The 19,912-nt window shown below is 40.8% G+C and overlaps 1 protein-coding gene across 2 annotated transcripts in view; it reads left to right on the top strand.

The window, feature by feature from the left end:
* Window positions 1-19,912, top strand: part of LOC119476791 (E3 ubiquitin-protein ligase TRIM9) — a 50,590-nt gene that overhangs the window by 9,894 nt on the left and 20,784 nt on the right. For both annotated transcript variants that reach the window (XM_037750335.1, XM_037750334.1), the window contains exons 2-3: window positions 16,549-16,644; window positions 19,778-19,900. In XM_037750335.1, coding sequence (XP_037606263.1) covers window positions 16,549-16,644; window positions 19,778-19,900 — 219 coding nt within the window. The remainder of the gene's footprint in view (window positions 1-16,548; window positions 16,645-19,777; window positions 19,901-19,912) is intronic.

The raw sequence follows: 19,912 nt of genomic DNA, 5'->3' as shown, positions 1-19,912 counted from the left end.
TTCCAGAATTTCTTTCGCCTGGGTTGCCCTTTATCGGCTCCATTGTGTTGGATAAACACCTTTCACATCCCCCTCCTGGATATTGCAAATCCTTGTGCTCTCTTGCTTCCAAACACCTTCAACTTGGCTGGCTAAACAATATGTGCTTCAACATATCAGCCTCTCTTGTAATTGCATTTTTTGGGCAAGTGTAGGCTTGTATCTTTCTGTATGTTAGCAGATAAGTCTTGATCAAAATAGATCCTTTTCCCCAAGATGTTCTTCTCCTTTGCCCTGGTGGCTTTTTAAAATGTCTGTGTGGTACCTCAAAGATGTGACCATTACTACTGAGTGAGGAATGATGTGGGATCTGTACACAGCACCAACATTTAATTGCTCCCTCGGTAGTTTGAGCTGCTCCGACAGGAGGCCACTTCAAGTCTCTCCTTCCTTCTGTCACCTGATTTATCTTCAAGTTGTTCTGCTGGGAAAAGTTTCTAAACCTGAAGGGTTGTTTTCTGCTGCTTTAGACGGTGACACAAAGTTCTCTTATTTCCTCAGTCACCTGCTGGAAATCATGTTTCATCTCCTGTGAGTGCTTCAGATTCACAATTTGTCATAAAGATTGTTTTTTTTTAATAGTTCATCTTTCATATATGGGATCATTCAGCTGAGATTTTGATTTGCAAAAGAGGGTAACATATCAATGTCAAATTAGCACTAAAGATCTTAAAAACATAACTTAATTTTAATAATGTGGCATCCTGTGTGGTAAAGAGAAAGAGAGAAAACCAGTTGGTCAGTGGGCAGGTGATGTCGATGTATTCTGGTGTAGTAACGTGAGTCACCATCATCACAGTTGGTGTGGCAGGAAGGCTGCTTTGTACCAACTATTGTTGATCCTGGGAAACACACTTCAGATTCACCGACTTGAGATCTGTGACACAGTTCCGCCGTCAATCACGAGGAAAGAAGATGAATAATTACGACAAAGATAATACTGTGTATCCCGTCTCCACAGTGGCATTTACATGTGTCATGTTTTAGATATGAATCGTTTACATTCGCTGGTGTCTTTAAAATGCATCTCCAGTGTATACGTTGAAATCAGATTTAGTTTTCCCTTGCCAGATTTGTCAATTCCTCTCATGTTACATCATTTAATTATTGACAGTAAACATTTTGTCTCGCTTGTTTTCTCGTCCGTGGAGACTCTGACAAAACATTTTGACAAGCATGTTACTATCTGAGCTGCCTGCTGCCCGTTTGTTTTGATCTGTGATGTGGTTTATGAAGCTTATATGTGGATCGGAAACTCACTGCGCTTATAATGATACTGCATTGAATTATTGAATATTTGCTAGATCTATAATACATCTATGCATTTCAGTATAACATCACAGAATCACATTATTTCAATTCATCACTGAGGAAAAGAGAAAGGATGGGCATCGAGAACCGGTTCCAAATTGTCCGATCCATCAGAATTGTTTGCCTCCGAGGTTATCAATTTCTTTTATTGATGCCGGTATGTTGTTCTGACAGTTGCGCGTTGCAAAAGGTCATGCATCATGATGTCAAACTCTGCGTCTGCTGGATTACCTAGACGTAGGCCTGCCAAAGTTTCATAATGAACCAAAAATATTTGTACACCTCTCAGCGCAGTTTGCCCGAGGGATTGAACTCAGCGGGTCAGGGACGTCCACTGGGACCTCTCCCTAGCGCTGTCTGACCCTCACCAGGTGCATTTCTACTGTGGCGTTGTTCCGTGACTGGCTCTCAAGCCCCCAGGAAGTGTACCAAGCTTTTTTCATTGGGAAAGAGACGTCTGAAAATCAGCAGATAATTTTTATTGAGGTGAATCAACTTCCCAGTATGAACACTTGAGTAGCCCTTATTTAAATCATTAGGTCCTAAAAGTTGTAAAATGCACCAGTAGCTAAATCCAGAGCTATTTTCCTTCCTCCGTTCATGTGAATGAGACCCAGACTGAAGGCTGGAGTAAGGGCTGGGAGGCACGGTTAAAGAAAACGCTACTGCGTCTGCTCTATGGGTACAATGGATGTGGAAGATCGCCAGAAGATACAGGTACTTTATCACTTGGCAGTCGAGCCATTTTGGCTTCATGCGCCACTGACCAACTTCCATAGGAATTAAAGGGAGCCCGCCTCCGACGCTGTTTCCAGTTGTCCTTTTACATCCATGCTTGCTCTTGGTCGACTTTGAAAGGCCCGGGGTAAAGGTGATAGCACCCCTCGCCCTGGACCTCGCCGCTTCCCAGGGCCGTGGACTTTGTGCTCGCTGTGCCCTGTTTCTCTGTGGGGAGGGATGGGACCCCCTGCTCCCTTTACGGTATTTTAACATATTACCTACACTGTGTTCAGACACATAGATTAAAAAAACAGCTGTGTAGGCCTACGTTTTTTTCAGGAATCAATAAGGGAATCGATAAAGAATAAGCAGAATTGATAATGGCATTGGTATCAATAAAATGTTATCAATCCCGCTCCCTAGAAGAGTTTGCTGAGAGTAGGGCAGTCTGAGAGTTGTAAATGTGCTCATGCTTATTTCTCTTTCAAGACGCAGTGGGAGGAAGGTTGTGATATAAAAGCGGAGAAGCAGCTTTTGATCTCAGTCAGACTACAAGTCAGAAAGCGAGTTCGGAAAGTGACTCATGTTTCAGTAACATCCCCATCAGATCCTACTTCCTACAGATACTGTATATTATGGTCATTTTATCATACAGTCTATTCATGTTTGAGTTTTAATGATGACACGTACATATTAGAAAAGCCAGGTAACCTCATGTCATGTCCTAATAAGAGCACAAGATGAAACACTGTTCTAATTTCAGTGTAACGAGGAGTTTCTTCTGTCTAATATCTAATACGTCCTTTGAAATTGTATTCAGCGCCTCAGGCTGCATAACAAGAAATTACTACAATTTTATCAGCAGAAATAGGTGCTTTCATCTCCCAGAGACGCCGTTACTGAGGTAATTTAGAGCGAGGGCTGAACTGTGCCGACTGGCTGTGGCTGACTAACCTCATTCCAGATGGCAGCTCGCCGACCATGACAGGTCAGCCTTACTCGCCTGTTACCTCAGGCTCAACAACACACACACAAACACTCTCTAATTTGAAGCACTTATGAGGACATTCTGTTGACTTTCAGTCCCTGACCAAAAACTGTGTTTTTGTACCTCTTCCATTCATAAGTGTCTTATTAGCTTCAGATATGGATGTGCACGTTTTCTTTTTTTCAGAATAACCAGGACTGTTGATGGTTTATTGGATGTGAATAGCGTGGAGTTAGAAAGCAGTGAGCTCACCAGACCTCTGTAGACCGCTCGTCATCTCTGCTTGAGGCTACATTAGCCGCTATTAAAATAACACACCCAAATCTCTGACCATACTGTCAGCAGTCGAGTTGCATTATGACTAATGTAGGTGCAGTGTTTTGAAAAGGATGAAGTATGCACAGAATAATAAAGACGATTGCTGTGTCTCAGTTTGGATACTACCGTTAGTACACTTCCATGTAGTACACTATGTACTTACTTACAAAAACAAAAAATGAAAGAATGTTTTGCTGCCTTTTCATCTTTACTAGTTAACAGTTCACTAGCTGTAGACTGAGAAAAAATGATCTAATTCACTGTGCCGCTCAAAGGCTACCTGCAGCTACTGGCAACTTTTAAGGAATGTTTTCTTGCATGTTACTAAATGCATGTGTTGACGTCGCGAATCAATCAACACACCTTATATATCATATGTCAAAGCAATACAAAAATTCTATCATATATATTTTTCTACATCTTTTCTATCATGATATAGGCTAGACCTATATTTATGTATTTTTCCCCCTATAATTTCACTTAAAACTGCTATGTTGATTTTACACTCAAGTTCTTAAATGAGAAAATACTTTTCATTTGTCAAGTATTTAATTCACACAGGAGTATACAAAAAATGGGCTTTACCATGTGGTTATTTCATATACACTATTTATTCATAGAATTACCAGATAACATGCTATATCCTGATATACACTCACCGGCCACTTTATTAGACACACCTGTTCAATTGCTTGTTAACACAAATAGCTAATCAGCCAATCACATGGCAGCAACTCAATGCATTTAGGCATCTAGACGTGGTGAAGACGACTTGCTGAAGATCAAACCGAGCATCAGAATGGGGAAGAAAGGGGATTTAAGTGACTTTGAACGTGGCATGGTTGTTGGTGCCAGACGGGCTGGTCTGAGTATTTCAAAAACTGCTGATCTACTGGGATTTTCACGCACAACCATCTCTAGGGTTTACAGAGAATGGTCCGAAGAAGAGAAAATATCCAGTGAGCGGCAGTTGTGTGGACGGAAATGCCTTGTTGATGTCAGAGGTCAGAGGAGAATGGGCAGAGTGGTTCGAGATGATAGAAAGGCAACAGTAACTCATATAACCACTCGTTACAACCAAGGTATGCAGAATACCATCTCTGAACGCATAACACGTCCAACCTTGAAGCAGATGGGCTACAGCAGCAGAAGACCAGCCGGTACTAGCAAGGTGTACCTAATAAAGTGGCCGGTGAGTGTATATTGTTATTGATATGACCTATATCAGGATAGAAGATTTTGGTCATATCACCCAGCCCTACTTAATTATCAATATGACAACTTTGACCATTACATTTGTTTTTATTGACTCTCTTGCAAAACATACGCTTTAGTGATGATTAGATCTTAAAGCGCTTAAAAACATGTATATGGTTTTCAACCGGATTAACTGTGAATATTCTACTTCCTCACATGGATAAAAAAATGAGCAGAGTTTCGTTCCGGTGCTTTCCGGTAGTACGACACCTCTGGATGTGTAGGATGTGGCACCTAATTTTAATTCAAACCGTAACCCTAAAACCACGTCTTACCCCTAAAATAAATGATTAACCTTGCGGTGACCGGATTTATGTTCACACATGGGAGCTCAGTGCCCATAATATGACAGTGTTCCTCACAATGTCATGAGTACATAAAACACACACACACACTGGCAGAGTGTAACTCAAGGCTGTGCTGCTGGACTTGTGCGTTGAATGTAGGTTAATGCACACTCTACTACACTTCCTCTCTTCTGGCAGACATACTCTGCAGAAAGCCTGTGTGTGTGTGTGTGTGTGTGTGTGTGTGTGTGTGTGTGTGTGTGTGTGTGTGAGAGGGTATTTGTGATCTATTTCTGGAAACAAAATGAGTGCTGATGCCAAAGCTCTGAAGAGAGTGTGTGTGGACATCCTATAGTGGAACAATGAGCTTCGTTACCATGGTTACAAGCGGCTGCTCATTCATTAGGAAGCCCAATAAATTAAACAGCAGATTATACGCTTATAATTGTATGTCTTATGTGTGTGTGTGTATGCCAGCTTCTATGCATTTGTCAGCTTCTGTAACATTCTGCTGTAGTGTAGTGTATCAGCGATCCTAACAGAAAAATCCCATGATAGTCCGTAATAGATTTATCATCTCCAATAAACCTAATTTGCACTTGTTTTATGACAATTACGCCCTCTTCGATGTACCTACCTTCTTTATTTATTAATATGGAAGATGCCCTGATCAATTATTGATTAGAGGGGCTGTTCTTCTTTGCCCTGCAGCTCTTTTGTTGCCTCGCCGCTCTCTCCTCAGAAGCTAACCCCCACGAGGGAAAAGTCAGGGTGATAAAACGATGCTTCCTCCTTCCTCCAGGAGCTCATTCAGGCAGTTCTGACTATAGCCACTGATCCATGCTACGGTTTATCTAAGACGACCGGGGAGGAATCTACTTCTCTGCAGAGAGGATGTGACAGTGAGTGTTGTGCTCTGGTTGGGTGGCAAACTGTGAAGGGCCTCATCATAGTGAGGAAGGAGATGAAGCGTTTGAAGTAGCTCTTTCTCTCCCTGCAGGGATTTGCTTTTGATTTATTGATAAATAAGGGAACATAAAGTTGAACTTGAGCTTCACATTATATAGTAATGTATTCGTAATGCATTTTATGGTTCATAACAGACACTCAGTTCAAAAGTTTACGAGTATGTAAAAGGTGCCGACTCATGGAGATGAAGCAGGCTTTTGCACAGCTGCACCGGACATGTGTGAGCACTGAACCGTATACTATAAATATTGATGGTTTTCATATAGCAATTTTAAAGGCTTTCTGCTCTGTATGGAGAATAACTTCTGCTCCACATTTTCTGGGTTAGCAACACTTAAAACACTTTAGTGTTAGTTGGTTTGTTAGTCGCACTAATGGAGCACCTCTACAGTATGTATGATGATGTCAGTTTGTCGATGCGCCACTTTGGTCCAGACTGAAATATCTCAAAAACTGTTTGATGGATTGCCATTAAAATTTGGTTCAGACAGTAATGATTTATAACCAAATATCTGCTAACAAGCTAAAATAAGATGGCGAACATGGTGAACATTATACCTGCTAAACATCAGCTTGTCAATATTGTCATTGTGAGCATGTTAGTATACTGACGTTACCATTTAACTCAAAGAACTGCTGTGCCTACAGTCTAACAGAGCTGCTAGGACGGCTGTAGTCCTGTGGCTTTTGTGCATGTCGTTTTTAGTATTATTAGTTTTGCATTCTTCTTTGAATTATAACGTATTAATTCAGACAGAATGACGCAAGGATAGTTTAATCTAATTTGTCTATTTGTGTCTGAATGAAACATAGAAATGTACGTACAGTATATCGGATGTTACTCCCACACATTAGCCCCGTCCCATCATATTATATTGAAAGCGCATTTCTTTGCTTTTGCTCTATTATTAAAACAATTACTATAACCACTATGACTAAACATGACCAATATTTATTGATTTACTGTTGATTTTTCTTTCCTGATATTTAGAAATTATTTTATTTATTATTATTTATAATTATTTATTATTTTGTACTTTGGCTCAGCTGATTCTTGTTTTGTTTTGGTGAGGTTAAAGCTAAATGTGGCATTGGCAAGTATTAGCCTTAAAATGGCTGTGTGGCAGAGCAGCAGAGGATTGAAAGGCTGTGCGATGGTGGATGAGAGGATGAAGAGGAGGAAGGGGAAAGGAGATTGGTTTTGACCTCCACCAGATGTGGAACACTAATACTGTAACACAGCTGGCTGACTAGACTGAGGGAGGGAAAGACTGTTTTTTCTGGTGGAGTAGAGCTATATACTGTATGTACTGTACGTATAAAGTTACATATTAATAAAATATATCAGTTTTTATATCAGTTTTTTATATCATTACGGCTTTGGCAAGACAAACATACATGTGTTTTTTGGGTAAATTTGGATTAGGCCAATCTAAGAGGTTGGACTGGGGCTTTTATCAAGAATTAGTTCTTGGAAGACTACCTGTGATTTGATAAAGATGATGCAGTTGATTGATTACATACAGTATCTAATATAAATTTGGTCAATACTACATTGATTTTCTTTTTAATTAATGTGATTTTTATGACAAAATCGAATTTCAGGTTCAACACAGCAATATATGAACATGGTTACATCTTCCTTTGTTTAAGAGGAGAGCTGTACGATCCATGATGATCTAAGGCTCTGTGCTATTTTTGTGTTTTTTCCAGCACATGCAGACAGGAGCAGACCCTTTTCAAAGGCATATCAATGCTTTTTATGGATGATCATGTCATTTAGATTTTTTTTAAATATTAAAAACATGAAAAGAAAATATTTTTTACACAAAGATATCTAACTAAAATGGAAGGAGTCTGTTTTTGTCTGTGTGTTTGATTTTCTTGACAACCGTTCATCTGATCGACTTCACACTTGGTGGGTGTATTGCTGAGGACCCAAGGAAGTGCAGTGTCGAGTGTGAAGTTGTGGATGCGTGGTTCTCGAGAAAGCAGCAATACTGGAGGCCAAGCAATCATACTGTTCCAAACAGGCACGTTTTAAACTAGTAGTGTAAATGATTGACATCCGACACAGAACTGTGAGTGTGCACTGTGACGCACAGAGTGGAGATTGTGGAGGCAGCTGCATCCTCCTGTGATATATCAGGAACTGGCTCTGGGTTGTAGCCAAATACACCCTGCAATCTGCCACTGATTCTCTTTGGATCATCATGTGGTGAAATTATTATGATTATTATTTTCATGCATTGAGCAATGGTTCTTGAAGGACTTTGGCAGCTTGTGTGCTCTTTAATTTAATGTGCATTATGTTTCTGCACAAGGAAGTCAGTTTTCTTTTGGGAGAAGTGGATTAATTCTAGGCTGCTTTCCTCATCACAAAATTGTCAGCATGCCATGATGCAGAGCTCTATCAGGGAAGGAGAAGAGGTGATTTGATTGGTCAGCTCTTTCCACACTTACAAACTTGTGCACTATTGATTTACTACTTACCACCAGTGCGTCTTTGGGAGATGGTCGGGTTTTAAAATGTTGTAAAATATCAAGTGCTGTTGAGAACGAGAGCGAGGGTTAAGAGTAAATGCAAACAGAGATAGAGGAGAATTTAAAAGCTTATGGATGCAAATGAGAAGAAATAAAAGGGGAGGTAAATGAGGGGTTCAGCCCCTCCTCCGCTTGCTCCTCTCCATGTCCCCTGGGTATCATTCTGACAAGGTCAACACCACCATCAAGCATTCCCCGGCTGACAGCCAAACACATAAGAGCTGCCTATTGTCCTCCTGTGGGTCACAGTAACCGCCTTCTTCTGTCAGAGATTATTCACCACAACTGCTTCTCTACAACATTAACACAGCTTCCAGAGGTGACTGAACATTAATGGGAAAATTAAAGTTTACTTTTTTAGCACATACAATGAAAAGAGTCCTTGATTGAAAAAGAACCATGAAGTGTATGCATACTTCTTTTCAAATGAGAATGTGATCTTAATAAGTAGGTGTTTTAATTAAGTTATTAATTAGTAATTCTCACTTTATCTACTTTGTTTAATCAAAGTCGTCACCCTGGTAAAAAAACACAACCACTCAATTTTTTTCTGTCCAGCAATGATCAACTGTCTCTGCACGTCCTCAGTGTCGACCTGTGAAACTTAAACCTGATGCGAGACTGGAGTTTGAGTTGAGAGACGACCGGATTGTTTCACAAGTAGCCAGTTTACAAGCTAATTTTAAACCAATAAAACCCTAAACCATCGTCAGACAATAGCCGTTGGGTTCGACCAAGGCTGGAGCGAGGACTGGGAGGCGGAGTTATCAAGCCGTGACGACAGCGTGACGGCTGTGACCCCGTGACCGAGCCATGTGACCGAGCGGTCGCTACTGCGCCTGCTCCATAGGCCCAATGGATGCGGAAGACTGCCGTAAGATCCGGGTACCTTTCCAGTCGGAAGTCAAGCCTATTTGGCATCATGAGCCACTGAGCAACTTTCATGGGAATGAACGGGGCCCCGCCTCCAACGCTGTATCCAGTTCTCTTAATACATCCATGATCCATGTGAACGCAGAATCTGTGTGTGTGACAATGTTGTTAGGAATTTTCCTTGTCAACAGTGACTTGAAGAACAAGACAGGATTATAGGTTCACCAAAACCTCGAACCCTTAATCAAAGACTTTTGGTTACCTGAACCCAATTGCAAGATGCAGGAAGTGAACCAGTGTTCATCCACCACAGCCTCCAGCTGAGAATTGTGTGTGGTGAAAGAATGCGACAGTGATAGATTGGAGAAAAACTTAAAATCAGACAGAAATTACATTTCCTCCACAAATTAATTGGTATTTAATAGTATTTAAATGTAAGCCATGGGAGACAGGGTTGTTATTGTAGTGGTATGTTGTAGTCACTCTCCACTGCTTACAATCTGTGATTGTCGATCTACTTACCATCTCCTTAATACCCTTTTTGCGGTGCTGAGTTAGGGCTTTTTTGTTGGACTGAAGGCTAATGTGATCCTACCTTAAGACATTTATCATCATTTATAACCAAAGTCACACGATAACACAAACAAACTAACCGATCAAGGCAGCGGTAGTCCAGCAACTCCTGTGTTCTGTGAGGTAAAATTACTGTTTTTTTCAATGGAGTCTGGTTGCTTTGGTGAGAGCATAGATAATGGCTTCAGTTCCCTGTCGGAAACATAGACTGTATAGCTGTCTGGCGGCAAGATAAAGTGGTGAAAATATTCTAAATATAGCGTACACTTAAACTGATATTGATGATTTTAGGTGGGCCTTTCTTTTAGGTGGCTAAAATACGTTTTGCTGCCCCCATCCACAGCAGTACATTGCTTTGCACTCGTACTGGTACTCCTGTCTGTTTCTCCAAATTGGAGGCGTGCCGACCATCATCTACTGTAGGTAATACCCGAACTATCCCTTTAAAACTACTTTCAGGAGTCGTTGCATGTCATCAGTCGCTGTTTAACAATGATAATAACAGCAATAATTCCATATTTTTACACTGAGTCTGTTTTAAATGAGAATACCTGTACTGACCAATCCAGAAGTCACACTCGCTGGAAGTTCAAACTGTCTCCCTGCTCCCCAGTTAGCCACCGTTTCATCGCTATAATCAGTTCACCTCCTGAATCAGTTTTGGCTGCCTCTTCTGCTGCATCCTGCCATTTGTTGAGCTGAAACGTTTCAGTGAAACAACACAGCTGTGCCTCAACGAATGTCACTGGTCTCTGTGAATGTCACAGACTGAATAAATGGTCCTCCATCGCTCCTATAATAAGATAATGAGATAATAGCACTTGTCTCTGAGAGGAGTGCTGAAGGGCGCTGACAGCGGGAAAAAGAAAAATGACACTCCCGTTTGGAGGAGTAATAAAACGCTGAAAAAGGTCAAGGGGAGGAGAACAAAAGAAACAAAGGAGGGAAGAAATTGGATTTCTGAGTGAATGTACAGCTCTGTTCTGCAGGTGCGTCAATATCATCTCGTTGTTTTTCGCTTTCAATTTCCTTTTCATCTGCATGATTTTCTCATGTTTCTGCGATTCTCTTTTGTTCCAAATCTCTTCAGCGGCTCGTCCTCTTCCTGCAGGGCAGACTTGTCACATTTCTACACTGTTATACACAGTTTTACTGGGCTCTACTGTAGGTTGACGCATCGTGACTGAAGCCAAATTTAGACCTGGGTATTGTGTCGACATTGTATTCAGGCTTGGTATGAAGACGTGTCTGGTGAATTGGTTATTTTAAAACCTCCAATTATTGTTTCTCACAAAAGGTCTTTGCATTATATTGTTGCTTTGGGAGCGTTTTACAGAAGAAATCAGCCGAGAATGTATTTTTCAATAAAAGTAAAATGGCATGCAATCCAGCACAAGTTATGTTGACTATTTCTTCATAACCCTTTAATCACATACATTAACAAAAGAAAGACTAAGGCAACAACAACAAGCCATTAGTTGATTAAAGGAGTAACTTCATAGCATTGTTTTGTGGGTCAAAGAAAAGCACATTGAGGGATAATCTCAAAGCAAATACATATTTTATTACAAACACAACAACTTTGTGATGAAGGAGACTTGGCCTCTTTAAAGTTAACAAATGAACAAATAAATAGCTTTAATGTGTGGATGTCTACAGCATTATGGGCAGTGCTGTAATCTATTTAAACAGCTGTTCAAATACAGCTAATTAATTAGAGCACATGAGCAGTTTGGTGCCTCGGTGGAGACACATTCAGCATCAGGACAGTCTAATTATCTGCAAATTAATGTTAGGCGGTTATATTCAGCTATGTGTAACAATAGGTCCTATTTTCTTGGTAGAAACGTGCAGCAGTACAAAGTTAATTTTCATATTCAACACCAGAAAATGTCATGTTTGCAGGTCCAGTACGACAGATACATAGATTATTGCAGCAGGGTGTCCAAAACAACACCTGATGAGCAGATTGAGATGAGATAAAATGACTGAATTTTGAATGAATGGATGATTAAATGTGGCTCAGTGTTTAGTTGTGCAGCTCTATAGTTAAAACCTGCTTGTTGTTCCAGACAAGCGAGGCTTTATACATACAATACATGGGAATGTTTGTAGATGTAGCTTTTTCTATGCATTTTGGGCTTTCGTCCACACCCAAACAGCATTATAGATCACTGAAAAAGGAGCTTTTGTAAAACTCTTTCCAGGGTGAAGATTTTCAGATACTGTAGACCGGGAGAACTGAGTTTTTGGCTTGTTACATCAGAGTGTGCGCCGTTGTCTCCTCTGTGAGGCGTCACTAATGAGGCGACGTGTCGTGCAACAGCGACATAAATACATCCATGAACGGCGGGCGTGACTGAATAACATTGCTAACAAGACTTTTGGTTAAACATAAATGTGTAGTTGTACGGTTACTCTTCCGCTATAATGAAGAACAGAGGCATCAGAATGCGCTACGGAGGTCACTGCTACTTATCCAATGCAACTATCCCACAGACCCTGTCGCTGGTGTGTGTGGCCAAAGTTCCGCACTGGCTTTGGCAGCGCTTCAATTGTGTTTTTGTGTTTTCATCTGGATGGAAATTTTTTTAAATCAGAGCCCCAACCCTCCTGATTTTCCCGGGAGACTCGTTTTTCATTGCCCTCTCCCGGTTTCCTCTCAGGGTCACAATTCTCCCGTATTTCTCCCAATTTATGATAAATGTTCACATCTTTTTTTCCTTTTCGTTATCTCAACCTGTTTCTGGTACTGTACAGCGTGTAAAAGCCCTACTGTTTCCATCCGGACAACAATACAGCTACACCAAATGTCGTTTTTTGGGGGAAGAGAGCTCGCCGCTGGGTTCAGCGCATATTGTCAGTGCGCGCTGCACCCAAAGTTGGGCTTTGCTCGATGCAGCAAAAAGCTGTCGTGGCGTAAGCCATTGGAAATAACGGGTTTCAGAGCGCAGTGGTGGCAGCATCGCGTTGTGTTTGAAAGGACCTTCAGTGAGTGAGAGAAGGAGGGAGAAAGAAATAGGCCTACTCAAGTGAGTGAGTGAATGAAAACTGATGATGACAGAGATTCACACCAGAGAAGCCAATTGTGTGGTCGGGATTTTTTTGAGAACGAAGGAGGAAAAATACCATTTACAAAAATACCTGTGTACTTGTGGACTAGGCCAGAGGGTAGTTCCATCCATCCATCCATCTGCAACCGCTTATCCCGTTAGGGGTCGCGGGGGGGCTGGAGCCGATCCCAGCCGACATTGGGCGAAGGCAGGGTACACCCTGGACAGGTCGCCAGTCCATCACAGGGCTGACACATAGAGACAGACAACCATTCACACTCACATTCACACCTACGGGCAATTTAGAGTCAACAATTAACCTAACCTGCATGTCTTTGGACTGTGGGAGGAAACCGGAGTACCCGGAGAAAACCCACGCTAACACGGGGAGAACATGCAAACTCCACACAGAAGGGCCCCAAGCCAGATTTGAACCTGCAACCCTCTAGCTGTGAGGCGCCAATGCTAACCACTGCACCACCGTGCAGCCTGAGGGTAGTTCCTCTGATGCATAAAGTTCACACTACAAGCGACAAAAGCAACAAAATGGCCAAGCGTGGCCATGCCGCGGAGTCACTGTTGACGCAGTCATGTTGTTAACTAGCATTTTTTAGACGGAATGGAACGGGGTGAAACAAAAACTCCAATGAAACGCTTCACAGCATCACTGGTGCGCTGAAAAAAGTTAAGACCAGCTCAACTTTATTTGTAGCGTGTCGGTTTTTAGCTTTATGCCACCGGGGTTCCATTGAAAATGTAGCGTGTTGCTGTTTCCATTGTAGTGGTATTCCAGCATAAGGCATACATTTGAGTGTCCCTTCTCCTAAAAGTAAGGTATAGTACTAACCATATAAGTACTAGAGTGCCTAAACGTAACTATAAAAATGTTAATCATGCTTTTTTTGCAAAGAGCAGATGTTGTATTTTAAGAGAAGGTATTTGGGCAGAAAATTCAGTATCAGCGTTTTTGCAGCTTGTCAAAAAAATACATCCTGGATGTTGTTAAATTTCCTTCTTAACATATCTGCTAATGCAAATTAGTTATAGATAAACGTCATGTCTAGGAGACAGGCTTGTACCTGTATGTGCAGCTTAACTGGGGATTACTTCTGCTCTTTTGTGGTGTGTGACAGCTGTCTTATTCTGGTTCTGTTGTTTGTGTTGTATTAGTTGTTGTAACAATGTTTAATGCAGGTCTCTCTTTGTAAAAGAGACTTTAATGTTAATGTGGCCACTCTGACTAAATCCCTGTACAGCCTGCCTTACACACGATGCATGCTGGGATAGACTCCAGCTCCCTACCACTCTGAAAAAGAACTAGTTGGTTAATAAAATCAATGAATGAATAAAAAGAGGTTTGATATAGTAAACGAGAGAGCAGAAAGGGCAGGTGGGTGGATGCAGCTTTGACCTGATGAGCAGCGCTGCAGTTAAATGAATGTAGAACCAGACAGAACTAACAAGAGAGGAGGGATGTGCCAGAACAGACCTCGTATGGCACATCCGTCATCCCCTTGTTAGCATCTTGGCACGCAAACGCACACACACACAGACACACACAGAGGCCAGACAGCTTGCTGGGCCAGATGGCCTCTTGGTGAGGAGCAGGGAGAAGCTCCACAGAAGGGTTGGGTTGATTCGTGAACCATGACCTCCACACGTCCCTCCTCCTGACTCCGGACAGCACGTGGATAGAAGAGGGATGGACGGGGATAAGATCAGTGTGTGTGTGTGTGTGTGTGGGGGGGGGGTGTGGGGGTGGAGTGGTTATTGTGGAGATGTGCAGAGGGGATTATGCATGCAGTACATTCTATGTGTGTGATGGAAGATTTACTTTCAAACATAACCAAGGGAACAGTGACGGGGAAGTAATGTATAATGATCAACACCAATACAAGGTGAATTGATCATTACTTAAGGTTTTTTGAGAATTATTTAATGTTAATTTTAGGGCTCGCAATCGATTAAAATATTTAATCGCGACTAATAGCAAATGAATCACTTTTTTATCTGTTCAAAATGTACCTTAAAGGGAGATTTCTCAAGTATTTAATACTCTTATCAACATGGGAGTGGGTAAATATTCTTGCTTTATGCAAATGCATGTGTATATTTATTATTGGAAGTCAATTAACAACACAAAACAATGACAAATATTGTCCACGTGCATGTTCAGATAAAGAGGAGCAGGTGGGAAATGTGGGTGTGGCGACAGTGGAGCAGATTCATCACAGCTTGGCATGTGTGTAACAGTGTGTGTGTTTCCTTTGTCCTGTCTTTTCTTATTTAGCAGTGACTGATGCACACACACACACACACACACACACACACACACACACAGACTCTGACCCTCACTGAGACTATAATCAGAGCATAGTTTCATTTTGTCTCTTTATTGGACTTCAAAGACTTTTAAATGCCTTTTTAAAATATGCAGAGAAGGAGCACCGAGGGTTAAACATATTAATTAACTCCTGTTTATAGTTTGTGATCGACACCACCAGTATTTTATCTGCGCTAGTAGCTGCAGGACTGAGATATATTAGCTGCCTGTTTGCCGCTATTTCCTGTGCTGTTGCACATCTTTCAACATGCAAATGATCTAAACAGTACAAACAGCTGTTGATAGTGATATAGAGAATATTTTGCATAGTAAAGATACGTCCCCGATGGCTACTCTATGGAAATTAGCTAGAAAATTAGGGGGATGTGCTCCATTTAGGAGAGCAAAGGGAGACAATTTAGTGAGGATCAAAGAGTGTCAAACGCATTAGACTCAGTACTCAGATTAAAGCACTTGCTGACAAAATATTTGCCGAATATATATTAAAAAAGAAATGTTGTAATTATGAATATATTCATAATATAATGGATTTTTAGCTCTTTATTATGATGACTTTGCTGCACATCAGTGCATTAGGAGAACCAAATGTCTAGGATTTGTTTTTATATTAATTCCTGCTCGTTTAATTCTGCCTTGTGTTGAAATGTTGCTATAAAGAGAGAAACAAGTGACGTGTTTTCTAGACTCTAATCTAGATTATAAAGTGAATCCCTTTTATCAAAACAATGCAGGATCCCGGCCCAATGATTTTGCAGTGGGCCAGGATCAGACGTAATCTGAGCATCCAGGGGGAATGGTCTGTTGGGTTAAATGATTACATAATCAAACGTCAGAAGTAACTAAACAAATAGGCATGTTTTGAATTTATTCAGCTTTTGATTTGGTATGGTGGTTTCCTTTTCTTCTTCTCTACATGTCATGTCTATCTTCCTCAAGTCAAGAGAAATGGAGGCAGTAGTGTCATGTCTAGGGCAGTGATTCCTGGGATTTAAAGAACAAGTTTGACATTTTTCTTTACTAAATGAAGTCTTGAAAAGTGTCTAGAGCTTTCAGAGTTGTATCCGGGACAATCACATGGTTGATTGCAGCATATTTCATTGTTTGTGAGAACTTGATTGGACTGAAAATGTGTATTTCTCTTTTTGTAGTTATTTAAAAGTAAATAATAATACTCGCCAAACTATTTAACACGACTGAAGCTGCCTGAAAAAAATCCAACTTTTTTGATAATGTATTTTAATTATGTTATGTTCTTTCTGTGTGTGTCTGCAGTGCCAGATCTCCCAGGCCCTGAACGGTGTCTCCGACAAAGCTAAAGATGCCAAGGAGTTCCTGGTTCAACTCAAGAACATGCTACAGCAGATACAGGTAACACCACTGTACACTTAACACTGTGTGAAATATACTCTTTATACATTTCTTTATCCCATATGTAACTATCTGTACAACTGTAGATTAGAAGATGTCATGGGATGTCAAGATAGTTTGAAGTTTGATGAAATGTTTTTGTCATCAGGTACCAATTTCTCCACAAACATTAGCCTCAGTAGCCCAAAATGCAATGCAGCAAAACAAAAGTGAGGGGTGTGGTTTGGCATAAAACAGCAGATAATATTGCTTCGGCAGACCTCTGTTTTGTATTTGTTTTGGCTCGTGGTGGTCGTGTGTACACAGGCTGTTTTCATACACCGTTCGTAGCTATACAGTACGAAAAGGAAAGCACTGCAACTCGTATATATCCCACACAATCAATTTGTATGTATTCCATGTAATCGTGAATTAGGAAGTGTAAAGAGCGACAAACGGCACGTAGGGAGGAGGTCGTTTCACCCAGGAAACCGGGGTTCGTGTCCTGTGTGAAACCAGAAGTCAATGTGGATTTATTTGTCACGTAACTGCCGTACTTAAGTTACGCTACTTCGTTAGCTATTTCAACCCAAACCACGATATTTTGTTTCCTGTGAAGATGGAAATTTATTTTGAAAAGACTCTATGCATGTAACAAGCGGTAATTGACACGTGTTACTGGACATCTGTAGGAAAATATAATATATATATTTTTTAAGAAATCCCAAGCTACAAAAAATAAATACTATAAAGATGAAATAGTACACACTGTATCCAGATGGTATGCAGATGTTTAGCAGGTGGAACTGGGACACACCTCTTTATTTTGCTCTGGCACCATTTCTGAAAGTGGTTGTTTCAAAGCCTCAGGATCTCCATGAAGGTCTGGCTGTGCAAGATTGTACCAGAACCGATGTCCATGTCCGATCAGTTACCTCCACATGTAGAGGTCTTTACATAATTTACATCAGCACTGGTGTTTTCCTAGACTAAATACATTTTTTTTGCTTTGGGGTTGCTAGTAATGGGTAATAAGCTCCAAATAAATCAGTCATAGAGACACATTTGGCCTCCTCACACTGTGCAGCAGGGAGGTAAATCCACTGACTCACTAAACTAAAACAAACCATATCCGCCAAATGTGTGGAGTGTGTGTGTGTGTATACATGTGCGTGTTTTCCCTGCAGACAGCTGATCTCTCATGCAGCATCTGCCAGTCATGCACACACTTTTTACACACACATACACACACTGTCTGCACTGTCATATCTCCAGCCACAGCACTGTGAACAGGCATTAAGAGTCTTACTGCAGAATGAAGAGGATTGTATTTAAATAAAAAAAAGTCTTTGCACTACTTTGCTCTGTCTGAGAGGAGGGAGAGATATGGATGGATGAAGAGGAAGAACAGTGTGGGAGTGACGAATAAAGACCTCCAGCACTCATCCTCTTATAGATCTGAACTGTGTCCCACAGTGGACGAAGCGTGATTGTAAATCACTACTATCTAAGACCTCATCTCCTCATCATGTGGGCTCTATGAAGAGATAAAAATGCGTCTGTGGATTCTTCTTGTATTAACGGCCATCTACTGTAGCGACTGCACGCAGACCTGCAGTACGTTTTCTTATCCGATACTGCTATAGTTAAGGTTTGGTCAGCTTCTGGCACAAAAATTATTTGGTTAGGTTCAGGGAAACATTGAGGTTTGTGTTAAGATCAGGGCTGTCAATCAATTAAAATATTAAATTGTGATTAATCGAGCATGATTGTCCATAGTTAATCATGTTTAATCGCAAATTAATCACACATTTTTTCGGTCCAAAATGTACCTTAAAGGGAGATTTGTCAAGTATTTAATACTCTTATCAACATGGGAGTGTGCAAATATGCTTGCTTTATGCAAATGTATGTATGGAATTAATATTGGATATCAATTAACAACACAAAACAATGACAAATATTGTCCATAAACTCTCACACGTACTGCATTTAGCATAAAAAAATCCCACAGGCAACAACAGCTGTCAGTGTGTCAGTGTGCTGACTTGACTATGACTTGCCCCAAACTGCATGTGATTATCATACAGTGGGCATGTCTGTAAAGGGGAGACTCGTGGGTACCCATAGAACCCATTTTCACTCACATATGTGAGTGAAAAATAAATGTTGCGTTAAAGTGTTAAAGAAATTAGCGGCGTAAAAAACGAATTTGCGTTAACACGTCATTATCGCGTTAACTTTGACAGCCCCAGTGTAAATGACACAACGTTGACTGTTAGAGCAGTCCTCCATGTTTAAGTCCAATGATTTTTTTGACCCATCCATCCACCCTAACTTCCTCCCTACGCTGACTTAGTCGCTTTACATTTAACATTTTTCCATGTACTTTATGTCTACTGTATTTTTATGATGTATAATATGGCCGTGTGTTTTGAGGGAAAAGTGACAGTTGTACAAACAGATGGTAAATATAATGTATGATTTATTTTTGTCTGCAGTCTATTGAAATAATTAACGCTGTATATTAATGTAATGCGATCATTGAAACAAAAATAGAACAAGATCTGTTTGGTAAATTAACATCAGTAACAAACACAGAGCAGCTCAGTGCTGCTAAATAAAGAAAAATACACCAACAGATCTATTTTAGTCCCAGTGTTGATTTAATTATTATTTCTATCTGCTCATACGCTCATAATGAGAGTGACTTTGGGACGCCTTAAACTAGCTTTATTTTGGCAAAAGTGTTCCATTCAATATGACGTCTTATTACACGGCTTTGTTGAATACTCTATTCTGATTCATCAATCACGGCGTTCTACGGTCTGTTATTTCTTTATAGCAGACCGATGCTATAGATAACAGGCCGTTGCTATAGACGCAGTTCTGATCTTGGACTCTGGAGGACCATTTTTGTGTCAAATGATTGATTTCTTAAGTAGGTAACCATGTAATAAGAGGAATAATGTACATTGTTGTGAAATAAACCCCTTCAGGGTGATGCAAGAACGCTTTGCATCGGGGTCCTGCATCACCTTGTCGGGGTTTATCTTGCAAGAATGACCCACTGGCTGTACATTATCCCTGACTTAGTGTGTACAATGATTTTTGACCCATCTGATCGTGTGTGTGTGTGTGTGTGTTTCTTCAGGAGAACGGCGTGGAGTTCGAAGCTTGCCTCGTGGCCCAGTGTGACTCTCTGATCGAGGCGCTCACCAGACAGAAAGCCAAACTGCTCACCAAAGTCGCCAAGGAGAAAGAGTACAAGCTAAAGGTGAGCTCTTAG

Source organism: Sebastes umbrosus, chromosome 18 (assembly GCF_015220745.1).
Source record: "Sebastes umbrosus isolate fSebUmb1 chromosome 18, fSebUmb1.pri, whole genome shotgun sequence".
NCBI lineage: Eukaryota > Metazoa > Chordata > Actinopteri > Perciformes > Sebastidae > Sebastes > Sebastes umbrosus.
The sequence above is the reverse complement of the archived record's forward strand: the minus strand, read 5'-3'. Positions and strand labels throughout refer to the sequence as shown.